The 23,635-nt window shown below is 38.8% G+C and overlaps 1 protein-coding gene across 1 annotated transcript in view; it reads right to left on the minus strand.

The window, feature by feature from the left end:
- Positions 1-11,124, minus strand: part of znf512b (zinc finger protein 512B) — an 81,365-nt gene extending 70,241 nt beyond the window's left edge. The window contains exons 1-2 of the mRNA XM_079801887.1: positions 10,668-11,124; positions 7,542-7,667 (exon numbers count right to left, since the gene is read on the minus strand). Coding sequence (XP_079658013.1) covers positions 7,542-7,665 — 124 coding nt within the window. The 5' untranslated portion in view covers positions 7,666-7,667; positions 10,668-11,124. The remainder of the gene's footprint in view (positions 1-7,541; positions 7,668-10,667) is intronic.
- Between the last annotated feature and the right edge of the window lie 12,511 nt (positions 11,125-23,635).

Below are 23,635 nucleotides of genomic sequence, written 5' to 3' on the forward strand. Positions count from 1 at the left end.
TAACTAAAACTGTGTGCTGCAGCTGGCACATTTTACATTCAAACAAAACAAAATGCTAAACAAGTGGAACAGCTGAATTACATAATTGTAGTAAGCCTCTCCATTTAGCAAAATAAATATAAAAACCCATTATCATTAAAGCCTATCAAATTATGGTTACCAGAGAGAGCCTCAATTACTAATAATGCCCATGCTGGCCTAACACTGACAATAATAAAAAAACATGAATATGGAACTTCCTTTTGTTCTCTTTCAAAGCACTTAACTGCCGTAGAAATGAGCAGCGCTAGTGGAGTGAATGGACCAGGACGCTGAAACATCGCTTGTTTTTTCACAAGAGCTCATTAAACAGCAATACAAATACATACTCAACTACGACATTTCCCTAATTGTGCCTCAGATTGGTGGTTTGGATGTGAGTGATCGCTGCTTATTGTCAGAATGTCTTTTTGCTATAGAACTGGGGTTTAACACTTTAACAGCCAATAATGTTGTACTGTAAGTCTGGCCTATAATAATATCATACTCTGTCATACTTTGTTATGATACATTGCAGTACAAGCCACGAAAATCATCACTTTTTTTATTTAGCTTAAAGGTGCTCTATGAAAGGTTTTTTAATAAAAAATTAACAAAAATCAATTGATGAGTAAAAAAAAAAAAACCCAGTTTAAAACGGTCTCCTTGCCTTACCCCGATTCACAATTTTAAGCTTATAATAATGATTTATAATTTCAGCTATTTTTGTTGAGAAATGTCAAGTTATGTGAACAGTACCTTAATAGTATGTGAGATAAGTACTAGTAAGCATAGTATGTTGAAAAGAGTATGTCAAAAGTCCCCGGATGGTCTACAGCGGTAGATTTTTAGAAGTGTGGATCCGTGCACTCTATAAAGGCTAATATTGCCCACAACCCATTGTGCTTTGGAGGAGGATTCGGTTCAGAACTACAAACTATGAGAAAACTACAAAACATGGCGGATGTGTGCGGCCAACCATGAGAGGTTTAATAAAGGTTTGAGTGACTAACAATTAATAAAAAATATTTGTTAAATGTTATCCGTGTTATTTTTCATCTGCAATAATAATGTGGACTTTTATAAAGATTCGTTTGGCCATTAACTCTTAAATGCATCATTAAGCATTAATATGAGGAGAGTGTTTGCATGAAAGACATCAACGTGCTACTGCGCTTCTCTCTGATATGGTAGGAAATGAAATTAAATGTGGAGGATTTGAACTGTGACAAGATGATTGACAGGCCAGTTTACGGTGACAGGATGCGACAGAGAGCAACCGTTAAAGACGCAATTGATGTGATAGTATGTCCTAAAGCTTGTGTACACTTTTGCTACACACTCAAAAGTATGTACTTTTTCTTCACAAAAAGAGTACATACTTAAGTATGCATAAGTAGTTTAAGTAGGCGAATTGAGTCGCAGCATATATAGTGACCCCTAACGGAATTACAAAAAGAAATCATATTTTCAAACAACCCTGCAAATGCCTCTTTCGTGCATCGGCCACCCACAACCTGAGCATCACAACACACAGCTCTTACGGGTGCTTGTAACAACATATCTCTACAGATAAAAAGTAGGCTACTTTCAATAAAAGGTTCAACATTTTAGGAATACTTTAACTGTGTTGCTATGTGTTATGAGTGAGCAATTGAGTAGCCAACACTCTGTCTAGAGAAAATGCAGGCGTATTGCTTAAAATAAACCCATCCGTATCTGCACTGTACACATTTTTGACATGGCACGCCATTGAGGCTGTCTACACTGGAGACAGCCCGTTCTACCCTGTTCGCTTGACCCAGAGCCGGCCCAAGGCATAAGCCAAGAGCACATGAAATGAGCGGCGCCATCGGCTGGACACTGTTAGCTTGTTAGCCAGGGTTCAAAGTGCAAAGTGCGAGAAAAATCAGCACTGACACGGTGCTACTCGTCAGCTGCCCGGTAACCTTTTTATGAATGGATGGATTTGAGAATGTGATATGGTTTAGTGCAAATATCGTATTTGACGTGCTGCATGTTTTGGAGTACAGCATAGTTTCTGTTCACAGTAAATGCTTCTCTGCAAGTGCTATTTGTTTAAGTCGCTAAAAATTATCATTTGGGAAGGCAACAAGCAGCAAACATCTTCCCAGATTCGTAATGAAAATCATTTTTGAAATCTGTTGTTGTCAACAAATAGAAGCACTAAGGTCTTCCTGCGTGTTTCTGCCAAAATAAAATCTCTGTTTAACGTTTGAAAGAAATCCACCAACATTTCTTGTTTTTAAAAGTCTCTTCTGCTAGCCAAAGGCTGCATTTTATTTGATCAAAAATACAGTAAATACAGTTCCTGTGATCAAAGCTGCATTTTCAGCATCATTACTTCAGTCTTCAGTGTCACATGAGCTTTCAGAAATCATTCTAATGATGATTTGCTGCTCAAGAAACATTTCTGATTATTATCGATGTTGAAAATATTATCTTTATTTAGGACTCTTTGAAAGCTTTCTATTTCAGATAAATGCTGTTCTTTTGAACGTTCTATTCAAAGAATCCTGGGGGGGGGGGAGCATATTGTGAGCATATTTAGCATAAGAGACTTCTTGTAAAAACATTTTTAAAAAATCATACATATCCCAGTCTAAACTGTACTGTAAGACTTTGAATATTAAGTGCAAATTAACATCTGACCACTCTTGTGGGTTTGCTACTGTAACAATTAAAAACCGTATAACGGTAGATACATGACAGGATGAAAGCAGCACAGCTACAACTAATAAAATTGATAATGGGTGAGCAAATTATCAATAATTGACAATAGTCAATAGTACCGAGGGGCCCCCAAATAAAATTCTGCTTAGGGCCCCATAAAGGCTTGGGCCGGCCCTGGCTTGACCGGTTTATTTTTTGAAGGTCTAAATGCGGTGAATTTTGGCTTGTACTTCTGTAACCGAAGCTGAATGTCTTTTCCCTTGTACCACATCAGTCATGGCCCCACAGCTGCTAAACACCTTCTTGCTCCGCCTGCTACAGTAGCATTTTTTGAAGCCTAATAAATGTAACAAAAATTGATAGCTTTCAGTTACACTGTACTGTTGAATGTCTATGATTAATGATCGGGGGGGGATCAATTTCATAGAGACATCAGTAGTAGTATTAGTATCAGTGATACTGGCCTTCATTCATAAACAGATGCCATTAAACAAGCATAAAATATACTGTCTTTGTTGTTTCTACATTCATCCGGAGAGTAATTGTGAAATTATTACATTATAAAATATATTAAACATTTTTTTAATCGCCATTAATCACAGAATAAATGAGTGATTAATAGTTAATTCGTTTTTTATTGATTGACAGCACTAATTTTAACATAAAAGCCGCAATTAAATGTCTAACAGGTAGGAAAAATACAGAAATTGAATAAAGTTATCAAACAGTCTGTACTGCATAAATTATAAATTAAATATAAATGAATCCTTGTTAAAGCTACCATCTTCTCTGGTACCTTTGTTCTTTGATTAACATTAATGACAGAATCACAGCAACTGGTGTATTAGGCTGCTGTCACTTTAAGATCCCCAGCTGCCGAACATGACGCGGATCTGACACGCATCTCATTAACTCCTAAAGTTCATTTAAGACGTTATTTAACTCATTTAAGACTGCTCTTATGAGAATACTTGACAAAACTGACATTTTGCCATAATTCTGTGTGTTTATTGTTTGTTCAAGCGCAAAAGAGAACTCAATTCTGGACATTCACAGACAGCGCGTTCTCTTTCGTCTTGTCGCGCTTGTATGGTTTAAAAGCATGTGCATGAATAAGAGCGTGATCATATAATGTAACGCTAGCCAAAGGATGATATAAACAACAGACGCTACATTAATTGCGTTAAATATTTTTAACGTGTTAAACTAAAAAATTTATCTCATCCGCTAACACGCTAATTTTGACAGCACTAATCATTTCATAGGTGAATCTGTCATTCCATATCGACTTTGATACATTTTCATGTTTGAGGGCAATTGCTATGCAAGTTGAAATTCAAGCAGAAAAATTCAAACAAAAAAGGAATATCGCGAAAATAACAAATAAAGCACCATTTCCATCAGTGGAAAAACATAATATCTTATAATAATAATCAATCAAAAGTGACTGATTAATCTTTGCATTTTGCATCCAAAAATGTATTCATCATTAAAAATACGTTAAATTAGTCATAGTTACGTTATTTGCAGTACGTGTACTTACATGTACTTACCTATGTAAATAATGGGTAATATAAGGTAGGGGTAGGTTCAGGGTTAGTACCTAGCTATTACCCAGTTATTGTAATGACTGTGAGTACATAGTATGAACATGGGGAACAGAACAGTAAAATAAAATGCTAACTTGCAGATTTTTAATTTTGTAATCATACATTTGAATTTCTCTGAACTTGAAATATTTGAGTGAGCTAATTCATACATTTAACAAAAATATCATGTAATCTCACATTTTTAGTAGTGGAAACTTGGCTAGGTTTAACAAGCTAATTTAATAACACCACCTTGATAATTGGTTACACAATGCTTTGGTAGCATTAGCATAGAACTTGCTAATGAGGACAGTGATATAATACATTTAACCAGGGTTGCCAGGTGTTTAAGTTCAGGTGGGAGTGAGATTTTTTTGTTGTGGGGTGATTGGCACAAATATCGCTTTCGATCTTGTTTCAGTATCAATTCATATGTATATAGCCTACTGTATATATAAGGGAAAATAAGTTTGCCTTAGCACTATTTTAAACATTTCTTGGGTTAAATTATATGTGCTTGCATTAATTTATATTAATTTGTGTGTGCTTATATAAGTATCATTAAAAATATTAGGATGTAAGTTATTAACGTTTTAAAATTTCACATTTAAAGAAATCTAGTGTTTGATCATATCTAAATATTTATTAAAATGCAAAACCTTCAAATAAGTAAGCAGTTATGATTTGCAATACTTTTTTGAGCAACTAGACTAGATACATGTATGTTTATTAAAGAGCCATACAGGCACCTGGTGGGTAATGGCATTACAAATGAAAGGTTTTTTTTTTTTTTTTAAAGCCACAAAATGACTCTAATTTGCCTCTTTGAATTAGAATTCTCTATTTAACCTTCATTACTACACTAATGATGATATAAATAATACAAATATTAGAAGAAAAATATTTTAAGTGGTCATTAATGGACCATAATTTTTGCACAAATAGTATTTAGTACCAAAAGATCTCCTCAAAATATTCAATAATATTATTGAACTAAAATATAGAACATTTATTTAATTGAACAATATTTCAGGTGTATGGTCACATTTGACCATCAATGAGTATGAGTATGAGTGTGACCAATTAGGAATACATGAGGGCTAAATACAAGAAAAACATTAACATTAATGTTAACAATGTTGGATCTCCAACACTCTCCATAATAAAATGATCCTGTAAATATGGTTGACGTAGTAATCAATGCACACTATGCTGTACTGTTTACCAAAACTTGCTGCAAACACCTGTATAGTGAAGCTGTTGTGTATCCGCTTAAGCCATTCAAATGTATTGACACAGCACTAGAAGTATTGAGCGCTCCATGAACCACGTGACCGCAACTCTGCTCTGGCTTTAACTGTTGGGCCTCATTAAGTGCGCCAAAGCGGTATTTATTGTTTGAATTTCATATTAAAACTTTGTTTAATATCAAAAGCAGGTTTGGCCATTTGGCGTGAGATTAAGTTGGGCGGAGTGAGACCGTGTGACAGAGCCTGGAAGCGCGTGTCTCACGCCAAATGCGTGAGAGTTGGCAACCCTGATTTAACATAAGCTCATGCTCCACTCGTCACCATGATGGAAACCCTACAAAAAAACAACGACATAACAAAATCTCTTCTAAATTAGCATAACAAAACATTAAAGGCACACTATGTAGTTTTTCGCCTCTAGAGGTCATCTATTCAAAACAAAGGCGTAGATTGATGATGCCGAGATTGAGCGTGGATTCATGGGAGATGTCGTCTTCACCTCACAGCCGGTGGAAAACTAATCAGGACGCATGGAGTGCTGTGGGAGCTGATTGTTAATGAGACACGAGTGCGACACGCGGCTCGACAGCAGCTTTTATTATGCCACAGTCGCCGCTTTCGCTTCTTCCAGTCATGCGTATGTGAGGTAACGCAGCGCTGTTTTATCATATTAGATACATTTGAGTGTGTTGAAAATGATGTACTAACGTTACTCTGTGCGTTCGCTCCGCTGCTGCTATGAGACACTTAGCAATAAGCTAAAACACTGCAGTGAGCTAGATATAAACGCTGGATGGCTTGTGTTGCTAAATGGCATGCAATTAACTTGAAAACATATTGTATGACGGAGAAAATTTTGTATTACTGTACAATAGTTTCCGGTCTATAAATGTCTCCAAACAGTTGCTCACCTGTCTAAGAAAACATATAATATATTAAAGTGTCTTTGGTATTGTCCTGTTTGGTTTGGTCCGTGTCCTGGTTAAAATCGCTTATTTCTCTGGATTTAAACATTCTTGGAAACATTTGCGATAATGTAAGTACACAAGTCAACCAAATATATAATATTGTTCTAGTGGTTTTTGGCTATTTTAATTGTGCATTTAAACACTACTAAATCTCCCACTTAACGGTAATCTTGCACAAAAAATATAATATAACACTTAATTTTGGCATTTCCTGTTTACTGATTAAAATTTAAGTTAGTCTAAATTAAAAGAAACAAGTTCATAGAACTCAAAACAATGAAACAATTCAGATTTCTTAATGTGTCAGTTTTGGGAACTCAAATGAAAAAGAAAGCTCTAAACTTAACAATTGAATTTGTTTGAACTAATTTGTTTAATTTGAGTTGGCTCCACTAAAACCAATTGATTATTTAGAGCGTTAGGGTTTACAGTGTACCAGTGCTACTCTGCTGATCTAATAAGAGCATAGTTTCTCCCTTTGACCACTTCTCTTCATTCTGCTTGTCCATTTAAACAACTTACTTTGCTTGTGAACTCAGAGAAAATTACACAACATTTATTTTTACTCCAGCACTTAAAATCTGTATAGGCCTGAAGTTCATCTAAGTTCAGCCATGCAGGGAGATGGTATGTGTTTCACTGACATTAAAAGCAACCTTACTACCAGCAGAAGGACTTCATCTGTCAAAACACCTTTCACCATAATAAGGCAGCCATCATTTCCTCTCTTAAGCACACAAGTGTGAAATCGCTTGTCAAAACCGCAGTGTGTAGTTGTAAAAAACCCCAGCTATTTAAAGTGTAAACGTACTGCACGGGCTTCTGAAATACGCGCAAACAAGAAACTGAAATGATGTCAATGATTTTACAAAGTTGTTTATTTATTTTCAATATGCCTAGCATTTAATCCGTCTATGTTTGAGTACCACCTGCATCAACCAATGATTTGTTAGCACTTTGCATGCACTGTGCGTGTTAGATGTAGCTCTTTGTTGTATTTCTAAATTCTTTCTAGTTCTTACCGTGATTGTCGTTTTCAGTGCTGGCCATGCGGGCCATCTCGGCGGGGTGGGCCTGTTTGGCAGCACGTCCCTTTGACATGCCCGAGGAAGGCTTCACCACCCGGGCACCGCTGGAGGTGTCCATGCCTGTTTAGGACACAAATAGATCAGGCCAAAGGAAAACGCATTATCTGCATGCAAACAAAATAAACACAAAGATGTTTTCACTGTATTTGAAAGTATTTAAATTGGGGATTACAAACACCTGCTGAGACCGTACAGCACACACACACAGAATGGCATAAATTGCACATTCACACACATCTAATTTTCTTAGCCTGATTGCATGGGGGAAAATTACAATTACAGTCTTTCAGCGCAGTTGTCTTCCCATGCCAGAGAAACTTCATGAATGAATGATTATCTATCTATCGATCTATCTATCCATCCATCCATCTACCTGTCTGTCAATCCATCCACCCACCCATCCATCCAATCATCCACCCATCTATCTATCTGTCCGTCCATCCGTCTATCTACCTACCTACCTGTCTATTTGTCTATCCATCCATCTGTCCGTCTATCTATCTACCTACCTGTCTGTCTATCTATCTGTCTGTCCATCCATCCGTCTATCTACCTACCTACCTGTCTGTCTATCTATCTATCTATCGGTCCTTCCATCCATCCATCTATCTGTCTGTCTGTCCATCTATCCATCCATCCATCAATCCAGCTGTCTGTCTGTCTGTCTGTCTGTCCATCTATCCATCCAGCTGTCTGTCTATCTATCTATACATGTATCTATCTGTCCATCCGTCCGTCCGTCTATCTACCTACCTACCTACCTGTCTGTCTGTCCATCCGTCCGTCCATCCGTCTATCTACCAACAAGTCTGTCTGTCCGTCCATCCCCCCAATCACCCACCTGTCTGTCTGTCTGTCTATCTATCTATCTATCTGTTTGTGTCTCTCCGTCTATCCATCCATCCATCCACCTACCTACCTGTCTGTCTGTCTATTCACCTGTCTGTCCGTTTTTCCTGTTAACTACACATTTGATAATTACTTTTAAGAGCACACACACACACACACACACACACACCCCCACACCCACACACACATAAAACACACACATAAAACCAAATTAATTGAGTTCAATCTCTGGCTGAATGTATTTTTTTCACAGTCATCAATCCAGAAGGGAAATGGCCAGCTCATTGCAATGAATGAAGCCTGACAATGACTAATTAAAGTAAACAGCGCTGATTAGAATGTGATCATACTTTCTTATTAACTTAAATCAATGTCATTTCAGTTCTTCATTAGGTTTGGCCTAATGGGTCACTAATTTGTGTCTTTTTAAACTGCCATTAATTTAGTGTTCTATTATTTGCCGAACAGTGCCCGAGCATATGGCTGCATGATTTATCATGTGTCAAAAGAGATTTTATGAACATCACAGATAAATATTTCAACTAATGCATGCCGTGGGAATGTTTCGCTGTCAGAGGCACAGATACATTTCCGGTGAGTGCTAATTGAGAGGTTTACTTTTGCCATTAAAGTGTGATCATGACAAACTTCACTAAGATTAAAAGTAGAAATGCTACATGAACTGACACACACATACAGTATGTCTGAAAGACAAGAAATCAAGCTCTAGCTACTCTAACCATCACAGGATATGCGATAGGACGTGACAACCCTTCCCCATTCAAATGCCAACCAAAACAACAGGTACTGCACAGTTTCACTGTGCTACTAAACCACAAAGCGAGCCTGCATGCCGTATCACCATATCAAAGAGTGGCCCGCGCATCACCTAACCCACATAGAAGAACGATGGATCTTCAAGTGCTGAAGATCATTAGACCAAATTATTTATGGCCCAGAGACTCAAGCTCATTTGTGAGCCAGAAGTTTATTCCAGAAAGGAAAGGAGCAATAAGGTAATAGGAAAAGCAGCTGGTAGGACTAAGGGCTATGGTATTTGGGGAATTTATCACACACTTTAGAAAGGCTGTGGATGGATGTGTGCCTACACAATCAGAGAAACACACATGGCTCATTCCTGCAGTGCCTATCAAACTATAACTTTTGAAGAATTAATTTGCTTAAGTTGTCATTTAATCAAGTATTTCTATAAAAAAAATCTTTCTGAAATGCTATGGTCAGGTTCAAGCGCTCCAATGTTATTAAATATTCACAAGCAGACGAATTAAGAGTATACTTACTTAACAGAATAGAAATAAATTATTGCTTCTTAGGGACTGAGTTGACTTACATTATAATGTCAATTTTTTAAATAACACTTTTGAAATATTAACACTATAAGCGTTTTCTGTGGTTTTAACTGGATGAGATGTTTTAGAGTTGCACAAACCAACTAACAGCAATACCACAAAACATCACACAGTCCATTGCTAATATTTCACACATTTACAAATAGATGTTTTGTTGTTTTCCCAAGAAAAATTATGTCACTTTCTGGAGGATGATGCCATTAAGGAACTGGATTTGTTCATTATAGTTGGTTTTGTTAAGGTTTTTAAGTGATGGACAGTGATATTATAACAACAAAAACACCTGCAATATTATATATAATATAAAAATTCTATATTGTTTTTCATTTTCACCCCATGTTAAAACTAATCTTGTCTGAAAATGTAATATTTAACAATATTTAATATACTCAATATTTACATTTTATTGCACCCTCAGATTCCAGATTTTCAAGTAGTTGTATCTCTGTCAAATATTGTCCTATCCTAACAAACCATACACCAATAGCTTATTTATTCAGCTTTCAGATTATGTATAAATCTCAATTTCAATGAAATTGCCCTTATGACAGGTTTTGTGGTCCAGGGTCACATACAGCCTACTAGGACATGTAGGCCTACTACATAGTAAGCATGGCCCACATAAGTCTTTCCAAGTGCTCAAACAGTGTGTGAGTGTTTATATTACACCTGACAGTTCATACATAAACACCACAACACATTTATCTTGCATTTTTCCTCCCCCCCAAAAGCTTTAACACCTTGTAACACATGAAGCCACGCTACTTTGCAAAGGAAATGCGAGCTTGTGTCTCTATTGGCAGTATTGACAGATAATCGACTTCTCGAAGACCACACCTACCTGGAAAGCCACCCAACACTGGCGGGTGAGCGGGTCACCCACGTGGGGTCAGGCTGTAGCCTTTACTCTCGCGTCGCGCCGCTTGACTTTACATGGCAAACACACCTGGCGCGCGGGGGGTCGCGGACAGACGGGCGTTACGGTCGGTAGCCACACTCACAGCCCCCGCTGTGCGTACCCGCGGAGGGAGATGATGAGGAAGAAGAAGAAGAAGGAGGAGGAGGAAGAAAAAAAGAGCAAGCTGATGCAAATGCCCACAAGCCGAGCACTTTCACCGTGTTTCCAGACTGCACTCGGCGCCCCTCTTCATTAATATGTAATCCACGAGCTCTCTCGTATGAAAATCCAACTCAAAAGCACGCGCACAAATACGCAGAAACGCCGGTAAAAATATGAAAATACAAGAAGCTTTCATAGGCAGTGAAGCAAAATGGCGACTTTAATACGAAGGAGGAGTAAAAAAAAAAAAAAAAAAAAAACCTCGCGCTGTTGCTAAAGGAGGCACGGGGATTTGTTTAGTGCAGTAATCGAGGGTGGAAGAAGTGAACGCGACGCAAAGAAAGCGGAGGGGAAGGCACGGCGTCGCGCAGTTTCCCCGCAGCCCCTCGGTTCCTGTCCTTACCTCGGGATTATGCCGTGTATTTGTTTGATAGGGATATTATCTCCGCGACCGTGTACAGTAACAGTATGGGTGCTGGGTCACGCGCGTATCCGCTGCTGCTGCCTTTGACAGTTGTGACTACAGTCGGCAGGCAACTTGCAAACTCTCGCGTTATTATTTATGATCACTCATTTTGATATCAGGCCAATCATTTTGGTATTTCTGCATCATAAAGCCCCTCTGCCTCAATGGAAGCGTTTGATGCGGCTCGACGTCATGCCGCTCAGTTATGACGAAAAGGCTCTTCAACGTAGCTTTATAACGCGCGCATCATTCGATGATGTTCCCGATATTATGACGTAGCCTATGCGATTCCGAGTTTCGAGAAAAGATGACAAAAAAAGATGAAGTCAATATGATGAGAATATCCATACCGTTATGACCCCGTCTACTTTGGATTAAATATTTATATTTTATACGCTCTAAAAATGCTGGGTTAAAGACATCCCAAGTTGGGTTAAAAATGGACAAGTGATTGGGTTATTTTAACCCAGTTTTTGGGTTAAATGTTTGCCCAACGTGCTGGGCAGTTTATAACCCAATTATTGTTTAAAAAATACTATATGGCTGGCTTAAAATGAACACAAAATAGGTTGGAAATTAAAAATCAGACATAATTAGGCTACTTAGAGGCAACGATAATAATCAAAAAGTGAACATTTACAATTTTATTTAATAAATGTTTATTGTTTAAATATTATTCATTAAACATATTAATAATGTTAGGCTATGGTATTACGCATATGAATAAATGTTCATTTCTAACATACTTTGGGTTCATTTTAACAATAGTTATATTGTTAAATAAAACTACCCAGCAGGTGGGGCAAACATTTAGCCCATTCACTGGGTTAAAGAAATCCATTTGCTGGGTTTGTCCATTTTCAACCCAACTTCGGTTGTTTTTAACCCAGCATTTTTTTAGTGTACTTTGGTTTCTTAGGGATTTTCCCATAGTGTTAAAATGTATTTTCTTAACCAGTGGCTAATTATCTGGATTTTTGCCGTATATTAGACAAAAGTAGCCTAAATAATCGTAGAATATTTTTTTGCATCTCTAAAAAATATTACGTTATTGTTCATGTCTGTACTTTCCCAAATTAAACTTAGGCCTAAATGGAACTTTTGAATATTTGTAATATCTTAATTCGGTTAATCAACTAATAATAAAATACGTTTCTGTTTATATTGGATTCTCAAATTATTCATATTTATATTGTCCAAATAATTAGCAACTGAGGTCTCGCTTTCCACACCCCCGTCACGGGGCTCTTTAAAATGGCTTAATAGAGACTTTGACCCATTTTTCTTCTCTTCACACTATGACGTAATGTAACAAACCCACCATTATTGCGTCCACCAGGAGGGGGAGGCAAATGACTGCTTTTCTGAGGCTGTTGCTGAGACTCCCAAATGTGGAAAGGGTGATACCCTGAACTGAATTCTTACTGGCTGTTAATAGAATATTCGTCCCCTCAAAAAACACCTGAAAGTCCAACGTTAGCGCACAAGCTCTTGAATGGCATGATAACATGCTCTGTTTAGTTATCCTATCAGTTTTACAGCATTAGTCAATTCATTCTAATTTAGCAAAAGGGGTTTTCCATCATTACCTTCTTCTCTCATATACGTTTCATTCTCATAAAAGTGTCCACTAGCAGGATTATTTGACATTATAGGATGAGTTTATGACAGATGATAACAGGCGATGAGCACTTAACACGTCCGCGGGCCGTATAGGCCTGTCCCTCAAACCATCAATCACATGACTTTAATAATGCACATGAAATGTAAATATAAATCCTGTAGGCTTTTGTATGTTATTAATACATCAATCTTTTCAGCACAATTCACCAAAGCCGTCCAGATATAATCCGCTACAGAAAATCATATGTAACGGTTCAGCAAACCTTTAATCCTATCCACTAGAGGCCATAAACAGCACATGAACCTCGTGTTACTGGCGAAGGCTGACCTAGAGTTACAAAGTACTCTTACATAATGGACAGTGCCTCTCATTTGGATGCATTCCCATAACCCTGCGGTTATACTGTAAGTTAGCAGTCCAGCTGTATTGTAGGCCATTAAATGAAGTAAAGCAAGCTGTGTGAAAAACTGCTCCACCGCCGAGTAACTCCTCACTGATGAAATCCAAGAATAATGAATACATGCAGAGAAATTTATTTTTACTGCTGAGATTGGCAGTGTGTGTGTGTGTGTGTGTGTGTGTGTGTTATTTCTGTTTGATCAAGAGCTGTTAGTTCAAAGGTAGAGCAGTTTCCTTTGGGTTTTCTTTGACATTCCAGTTTGCATAACTGTGATTCATCTATCAATATCAATTCACTTTCCAGGGGGTCTTCGTCTGGTGTCCTTAGGGGGTCCACCATTTATGGCTGGATCACAAGCTACTTTATGTGGAAAACATGTAAACAGAAATACAATATTACATTCTAGTTAATAACATTTTTGAAAAAGGTCAACATTTTGAAAGTCATGCTGAATGCTGTCCATCTCACACTGAAATGCATTATATATTCAATTTTAATTGTGCAGTGATTAGTATTATGTCTACCAGGCTCTTTAAATGACACCAATAATTAATTTTTCAATGGCTTTGAAACGTAAGCATTTTGAAAATGCATTAATATAGTGCATTGCAATAGTCATTATTATGACGTAATTTAGCTTATATTAATTCATATAATTATTATTTATTTTATTTAAATGTTTTAATGTTTTTTATTTATTTTTATGAAACGTTTTGTTTTAATATTAGTTCAAGTTAATATTATTATTATGTATAAATAATTATATGAAATTTAAAATGTTTCAAATGTATTCATTATTTTAACTGTAATATTATTTATAAACTTATTTAACTTATAAATAATATTAATAATAATTGTAAAACTATATATATATATATATATACAGGGAGTGCAGAATTATTAGGCACGTTGATTTTCTGATCATATTTTTTTTCCAGGCACATTTCACCAATTCCAAACCACAGTAATCCTAATAACTACTATTGATTTAGTATTTAATAATGTATAAGTGATATATAATTGTTCATGAAGGCTGGAAATGAAAAACACCTTATATTCAGGTGTGCAGAATTATTAGGCATGTTTTCTTTTACAGATAAATTGAGCCAAAAAAGAGATTTAAAAAGTTTTAAATGCCCATGAGAAGGATGCAATACTAATGCAATACTAGACATTGCAGTTAAGGCATGACCATTGGACAGTGAAATGCTCGTTGGGTCAGCAGGATCTGACAAAAACAGGTGGTGAAGAAAAGACACCTGTTAACCGCAAAAGAATTAAGAATTAAGGTGAAGAATTAAGGGTGAAACCATCAGGAACCCTTTAGTCTCCAGCGCCACCATTTTCTAAAGCTGCAACCTACCTGGAGTCTCCAGAAGTGCAAGGTGTCAGGATCTCAGAGACTTCAGTTAGGTTAAGAATCCTAAAAAATGACCCCCACTAGATAAGAATCACAAGCTGAAGTGTTGTAAAATACATGAAGAAGGTTTTTTTATAGGCTTTATGGACAGAAAGGTTGAGAGTGACTCTTGAAGGACCAGCTCCTCATCCTCTAGTACCACTGTTTGAAGAATTCATCTTCCAGAATCTGGCAGTACGTTTTGGGAGTTCATTTTTAGTCCATCTCTGCAAAACGGACTTCAGGATGGACTAAAATGAACTCCCAAAACGTACTGCCAGATTCTGGAAGATGAATTCTTCAAACAGTGGTACTAGAGGATGTGGTGCTGGTCCTTCAAGAGTCACTCTCAACCTATCTGTCCATAAAGCCTATAAAAAAACTTATCTAGTGGGGGTCATTTTTTTAGGATTCTTTACCTAACTGAAGTCTCTGAGATCCTGACACCTTGCACTTCTGGAGACTCCAGGTAGGTTGCAGCTCTGGAAAATGGTGGCGCTGGAGACTAAAGGGTTCCTGATGGTTTCACCCTTAATTCTTCACCTTAATTCTTAATTCTTTTGCAGTTAACAGGTGTCTTTTCTTCACCACCTGTTTTTGTCAGATCCTGCTGACCCAACGAGCATTTCACTGTCCAATGGTCACGCCTTAACTGCAATGTCTAGTATTGCATTAGTATTGCATCCTTCTCATGGGCATTTAATACTTTTTGACTTTTCAGTCTGAGTTAAATCTCTTTTTTGGCTCAATTTATCTGTAAAAGAAAACATGCCTAATAATTCTGCACACCTGAATATAAGGTGATTTTCATTTCCAGCCTTCATGAACAATTATATATCACTTATACATTATTAAATACTAAATCAATAGTAGTTATTAGGATTACTGTGGTTTGGAATTGGTCAAATGTGCCTGGAAAAAAAATATGATCAGAAAATCAACGTGCCTAATAATTCTGCACTCCCTGTATATATATATCAGGCATAACATTATGACCACTGACGTGGTGTGAATACTGAAGTGAATAACACTCATTATCTCTTCATCACATTTTGTCCTCAAAGTTGATGTGTTAGAAGCAGGAAAAATGGGCACATGAGCATCAGAACTGGACCAAGGAGCAATGGAAGAAGGTGGGCTGGTCTGATAAATCACAATTTCTTTTACATCACGTGGATGGCCGGGTGTGTGTGCGTCGCTTACCTGGGGAACACATGGCACCAGGTGCACTATGGGAAGAAGGCAAGCCGGCGGGAGGCAGTGATGCTTTGGGCAATGTTTTGCTGGGAAACCTTGGGTCCTGCCATCCATGTGGATGTTAGTTTGACACACACCACCTACCTAAGCTTTGTTGTAGACCATGTACACCCTTTCATGGAAACGGTATTCCCTGGTGGCTGTGGCTCTTTCAGCAGATAATGCTCCTGCAACAAAGCAAAAATGGTTCAGGAATGGTTTGAGCACATCCCACAGATGCTCGATTGGATTGAGATCTGGGGAATTTGGAGGCCAAGTCAACACGACTTGGCCTCCAAATTCCCCAGATCTCAATCCAATAGAGCATCTGTGGGATGTGCTGAACAAACAAGTCCGATCCATGGAGGCCCCACCTCGCAAATTACAGGACTTAAAGGATCTTCTGCTAACATCTTGGTGCCAGATACCACAGCACACCTTCAGGGGTCTAGTGGAGTCCATGCATCGACGGGTCAGGGCTGTTTTGGCAGCAAAAGGGGGACCAACACAATATTAGGAAGGTGGTCATAATGTTATGCCTGATTGGTGTGTGTGCATATATATATATATATATATATATATATATATATACTTTTATATTAATTAATTTTCAGTTAGTCTTTATTTGATATACAAATTGTGTGTTCTGAAAGAAAACAGAAACATAATATTAGTCTCTCTTTCTCTTTATCTCCCTTTTCCCATCATATAAAGCAGCTGTAATTAATGGTTATGGCTGAATACGGATCGACAGAGCATAAATCTACTTCCAGTGGTGCTGATATATAGATTTGTGTGTTGCTGATAAAGCAGAATGGTGTCATAGATCTTGAACACCACTAAGCAGATTTCTCAACACTTACTCCATGGTCAGTTTACCATCAGGTGTTCACTTACCTTTAAGTCACGGCCCAGTGGCTGCAGGAGAGAGGAGCAGTGTCACGAGAAGAGTTAAATGATAAATAAGATGGCATGAGAGATCCAGTATAGGCTGACTAGGGTGTGTGTGTGTGTATCTGATACAGCGACGATCGATCACACAGATCTTTCATCTTAAATAGATGGAGTGTGTAACATGTGTTCTGTGGAGCACAACATGAACAGAACCCAGGGGAAAGTGCAGTCATATATCACAATAGCAGAGCAGTTCAGGGATCTCAAATAAATGCTGCTGTCACAAGCTCACTGACAGAGATACATATGCATCCACGCTGTGCCTGACTAGTTCTGAATCTGCCCCGTCACAGACGGTGTTGTGAATAATGAAAGAGAAGCTACACGGAAAGCTTTGCTAAAATAGAACAGAGTATTTGTACGTAGACCCTGCTGGATAAAAAACTGTCCGGTTAGCTGGTCCGGGGGTTTGTTTGCTGGTTTTATAGAGGATTTGGATGGTGGCTAACCAGGTAAACCACCTGAACACCAGCTTGTCCAGGCTCACTATTCAGCTTAAACCGACTAAAGACTAAACAGTAAGATTTAAGGTGCAAACTATTTTTTTTTACTACTTTTTACTTTATGATTACATCACACGTCATTTTAAGAGTCATTAAACTGAAACTTTTCTCAAAAAAGGTATAAAAATGAAAATGAAAATAAAGAGTACAATTCTATAAACCCGGTATTTTACACTGTTTATAGGATTTTTCACTCACACTTTATATTAGGTGTCTTTAAATATTATGCACTTAATAAAATAAAAAATAATAATGATAAATATAGCTGCAAGCAGCAATTATCGAGGCCAGGCAACAACCAAAAAAGACCAGTGAGCTTCAGAAAAACTGCAACAATGAGTAATTAAAGACATTTAAAAAAAAAACGTTTTGGTCAAAACGGCAGAAATATCACACATTCAATTAAGTACAAGTAATATGTGGTCAGTGCGAGGTGAGAATGACATACAAAGTTTGGTGTCAATATGCCAAAGTGTTGCAGACCTTATACTATTATACTATATTGCCAAAAGTGTTGGGACGTCTGCCTTTAATGACATTCCATTCTTAATCTGTAGGGTTTAAAATGGAGTTGGCCCACCCTTTGCAGCTATAACAGCTTCAACTCTTCTGGGAAGGCTTTCCACAAGGTTTAGGAGTGTGTTTATGGGAATTTTTGACCCTTCTTCTAGAAGCTCATTTGTGAGGTCAGGCACTGATGTTGGACGAGAAGGCCTGGCTCTCAGTCTCCGCTCTAATTCATCCCAAAGGTGTTCTTTCGGGTTGAGGTCAGTTCCTCCACACCAAACTCGCTCATCCAGGCATGCCTTTATGGATCTTGCTTTGTGCACTGATGCGTAGTCATGTTGGGACAGGAAGGGGCCATCCCCAAACTGTTCCCACAAAGTTGTGAGCATGAAATTGTCCAAAATGTCTTGGCATGCTGAAGCATTAAGAGTTCCTTTCACTGGAAGTAAGGGGCTAATGCTGCGTTCGCACCGAACGTGCGTTCTGGAGGTCCTGGGGGCACGATAGACGTGTTTAGCCCAGGGCTAGGGACGCGATTTCGCACTCAAAGACGTGAATTGAGCATCTTGCGTGATACACGTGTTACGCGCGAGTGATTTTATTTGGTGCTTTTTGTGCATTCATGTGTTTGAAGCGAATTCGCGTCTGACTCACGAATTGAAAAATCTGAACTTCGCCTTCTGTTCAGGAGCCTGCTTGCTGCTGTCACGTGATGAAGTGACGTGACTAATGGCAAGTCAATCCGCTTGTTATATGCACACTTATTGTCTGAACCACATATTAATGTGTTTAATATTTGTTTTTAAATGCAAACGAAAAGAGGCATGATTGTGTTTTAAATTTCGTTTGTTATAAATATACATGCAGTGAAGATAATCAAGGTATGCGTTGCCTGAACCACATTTGTGTGGCTATTAATGTTTAATATTTTTTTTTAAGAAAATGAAAAGAGGCAGAGTGGTGTTGAACGCACGTCTATTTAGCTTCAAATGCTCGATTTATACGGATTCAAAATGATCAAGCGTCCAACTAGACACGATTTTGAAGCTCTATTTGCATTCGGTGTGAACGCAGCATAAGCCCAACCCCTGAAAAACAACCCCACACCATAATCCCCCTCCACCAAACTTTATACTTGGCACAATGCAGTCAGGTAACTCTTTGAGACCCTTTCATCGGACTGCCAGTAATAATTATACCTGTAATAAGGGCACTGTAAGTCACTTTGGATAAAAGCGTCTGCCAAATGCATAAATGTAAATAGAAGAAGAAGAAGAAGATGAAGAAGAAGGCTAACGAATACAATAGTTGCCATTGCACCATTTGGTGCTTCGCCCCTAATAATTTGGTCCAATGTACTTATCGTGTTTATGTTGTATTGTAAAACACTTAATGCTACTGAGGTGGGATATGGGTAAGGTTAGGGACGGGTTTAGTGGTATGGGTAGGGTTAAGGGGTAAGAGAAGAGTCAACAGTGTAATTATAGGTGTAATTAAAATTACATGCAAGTATTTTTCAGATATAAGTACAATGTAAAAACATGTATGTACACAATATGTGTATTGTATTAATTTAAATGTTAGTGAAGTAGTTAAATACACTTAATATAAAGTGGGACCCTTTTTTCCTTTTAATTTTCTTGTCATTGGTCCCATATAATCCCACCACTGTGGTGGTGTTCACGTGCACTCATATACAATCATTCGGACATGACTTGAAGGCTGCACACACTGTATTACTGCATTTCTAAGGGAAAATATTTTCAGGTGGCAGATTTGCTGCTGGTTCTGGGAACGAGACACCCTCTGGACAGTGTCCCACAGCTCTAACTGCCCTCTGTACTGTCAGCATTTGATTGGTTAAGCCATGTGGCAGCCAATGAGGCATAACCCCCGAGCTCCAGCGCTGTCAGATACTGTCACATAATGTCACAGGCTGCTTATAATGTGCACATTTGTGTGTGTCTGTGTTCCAAACGCGCAGATAATTATGCGACTGCAATACTCCATGTTGTGTGGTAATTGCCTCTCAAGGTGGCGGTGGAGATCGACCGCTCTTTAATTATCGGTTTGTGTGACAGCTGCTTCCACAAGTGACACTCACAGACACAAAGGTGCGCCGCGCCAGACGCACTGGTCTGTTCTCTGTGGCAGAACTGCACAGTCACTCAGGACGTTGGGCTGACAATTTTCCCTGCAGGGAAAGAATGAACAGGTGGCGAAACAGAGATAATGTGTGGAGAAATGACCTAAGGAGCTTGTGTTATGGTGTAGTGTTTATATTAGAGAATGATGTCCTCTGATGCCATAAAACAGCTTTTAAGTGTAGTACATTCAAATCTTATGGTTATTATACACACAAGTTCTTTGTATTCATAAACCTGAAGTCCCTCTCTCTCTGGAAGAGACGAAATCCATCATTGGTTCTCACATTTATCACCAAGGAGCTACATTTAAATTAAATATTGAATGTCGAATTCAGAAATCAAATAATTAAATACATTTGGCAGAAAGCCAAATAAGTCACTATAGGCCACTGGGATTTCTCAATCCAGGCCTGTAGACCTGCTATATTTTATGAAAGATAGGGTCTGTCTGGATCACAAAATGCTTTTTGTGAATAAAATATTCATTTTGTGAATGTAATACGTGATTTCATGCATTAATATGGATAACAAAAGAAACGTACTAAAGTATGAAATATGTATTTCGTGATACAGATCCTTTCATCCACGAAATTAGGCTCTCCTTAAAAGAGACAAACGGTAAATTCAGAGAAAAAAGTAAGAATTACAAGATTTCGAGAAAAACTCAGAATTGTGTTTTAAGGCCGGGACACACCAACCCGACGTCAAAGAACTAGCAGCAACGAAAGCCTGTTGTTGTCGCCTTTCGTCGGCCACGTCTGGGCCAAAAAGCTGCACTTGAACACACTGAGAGAACTACAGCCGACTGTCAGCTAGCATGCGCGTTCTGTGCCTGCGTGTAAATGAGACAACTGTCCAATTTTTGCAGATATATTCCTGTGGCGAGGTTGACGAGCGAGAGACGTGGGAGGAGCGAGCGAGACCGGTGCGTGATTGGGAATGAGCAAGTACTCTCATTAGGGAGCCCGGAGGCATCTAAGGATGAGCGACACTACTGAAGGACGAGAGAGGGCCAGGCCTGGACTTTACGTTGTTTTGTTTACGTTTTGTTATGTGTGTGCGCGGCAGTCTTCCGTGAGGGGCTGCCGCTTTTATTTTCAGTTTGTTTGTTTATTGATTAAAGTCTTTTAAATGTTCGCCGGTTCCCGCCTCCTTCTTCCCATAACAACGAACTGCGTTACATTGGTGCCGAAACCCAGGAGGAAGGAGAGACATGCTGTCGGAGAGCCCTCGCTGCTGAGGGGGATCGCGGTGCTGAGGAGTTCGGGCAGCGCGGAAGAGAGAAGGCCGCGAGTGGCTGCCTGAGGCGGTGGTGCTGGAGCGAGTGCAGACCGGTGGGACGGAGAGCTCGCTGCCGTGCCCCTGGGTCCAGGCGGGGTGGGTGCCGTCCTAGAGGGAGCGGAGGAGTCGCCGGCGTTCGCTGTGGGCCGTAGCCTGCAGCTGTCAGCCATGTTGGGGAGGAGCAGGGAGTGCGGGACCTGCTTGCCAGGGGGTGGAGGAGGATCGAGCCATCCACCGAGCGTCCAGTATCATCGCATGGCACCGCGAGGAAGAGCTTCTCAGCGGGCTGAGGACTTGAGACCGGTGTGTCTTGCAGGTGACGCTCATTCCCAATCACACACCGGTCTCGCTCGCTCCTCCCACGTCTCTCGCTCATCAACCTCGCCACAATTCGTCTATATTCGTCATTCAAAAGGGAAACCAACGCTCCAAGCCGCAGATACACCAACCGTAAACAAATCAGCGCTTGCTTGCTGTTCTGCTATTATTCTCGTGGACTGACCCATTTGCTAAGCTGAACAACCAATCAGATCTCTCTCTCTCTCACTGATGGCCCGACGTCGTTTCTACAAAAAATCCAGACGGTGTCCGACTAGAACCAACGGTACAGAACACCCCAAAAAAAACTAATTCGGCCGGTGGCCAATCGTTGGTTTGGTGTGTCCCGGGCTTTATAAACTCGCAATTCTAAGAAAGTCTGCAAGATATAAATTCACAATACTGAGTTTAACTCAAGGGATGTTATCTAAAAATTGTGAGAAAAGTTGCAATTACCTTTTTTTATTTATTTATTATTTATTTATTATGTGGCTTCCAGACAACCTTGGAAGGCTAATTCTGTAAAAGGATAAAAGTTGCTAACAAATGGATCCATACGTAAGGATTACAACAACTGTTCAATTCATCAAGTACACAAACTCATGTCCTTCCGTCAGCAACCTCAGATTTGAGGTAGGAATATGTCTAATTTATTCTGACAAGTTGAGTTTATTTGTAAAAACCCATTGAAAACTCATGAGGAAATCCTTGGCTAGAAAATGCTAATTCTGTTACGGGTGTTAGCATACAAACCGAACAGCTCTTTTGAGTATTGAATGATTTCGAGAGGCTTTAGAAGCGGTTTCAATACATGAAAATGAGAAGAGGAGAAATAATGGATGTGGGCCAGATGCACACAGCGGGAAATAAACCGGTGATTAAAGGAATGTGGAGGAGTTTGAGGAAGATCATAAAGAATGGCTGTCTTTTAAAACCTAGTGGGCTGCCTAACTAAACAGTGTTTTTGGGCATCATAGCCTGGTTTCAAGGCATCAATCAAGTGGGCTAAGCAGCTAGCTTGCTAAGCGAAGTTTAACCAAAATATAAAGGAAGGGAAGTGTTTAATTTGAACTTACATAGCTTCAGTCAAATAGTGATATGTCCTGCTTAGGACACAGTGTCACTACAAAAAAAAAAATGTTTCATATGTAAATGTAGCCCACTGTATTATGGTTGATTCAGTCAGGATAAATACTTCATTTGAGTTGTTTTAATTTAACCCACCAAGGCATCCCACTTAGTTTTGAGAGGGTGAAAAAGACAAAGGTTGGCAACAAGACAATAGGTAAACGTGTAGGATATAGTTAAACTAAAATAAATATTTTCACTCATGGCATGTGTACTTTTTGACAGTGGGCCTGCTGAAGTGAATCAGCTTCCTTTAGTGTGACCAGGAAAAGCTTGAGGTATTCAGACACACGGCTCAGAGGACACTCGTGAATAAAATAGCATGCCGAATAACTCCCCTCCATCTCAGCCTGCACAGCTCTGGTGCGAAGAGATTCTGCTCAGCAGGAGCGGACAGAACACCTGTGGATGTGAGAGAGAGATTGGAGTATACCGGTGCACTGCAGAACGGGTAAAATCTCTGATGGTGGAAGCAACTTTATCAACTTTTTTGGTTTTGGTGCATGTAGTGTAAGAATAGGCTGTATTAAACAGAAGCATTCATCAAAACAAAACAGTGCTATAATATGGGGCATTAGCAGCATTTCATTTGTTAACAAAGCAATGTTTGTAAGCAAATATGAATCGTCTTTACTCGATTTCATGCACAGAATGTTTTCTGAAATATCTATTTTAATTGAATATGACTATTTAACTGAAATATCACCTTTTGTAGTGAGCGACAAACAAAATGAACTAACAATAATGAACAAATTAAACGTCTTTCTCACAGTAATAATTCAATGA

Source organism: Gobio gobio (assembly GCF_949357685.1).
Source record: "Gobio gobio genome assembly, chromosome: 21".
NCBI lineage: Eukaryota > Metazoa > Chordata > Actinopteri > Cypriniformes > Gobionidae > Gobio > Gobio gobio.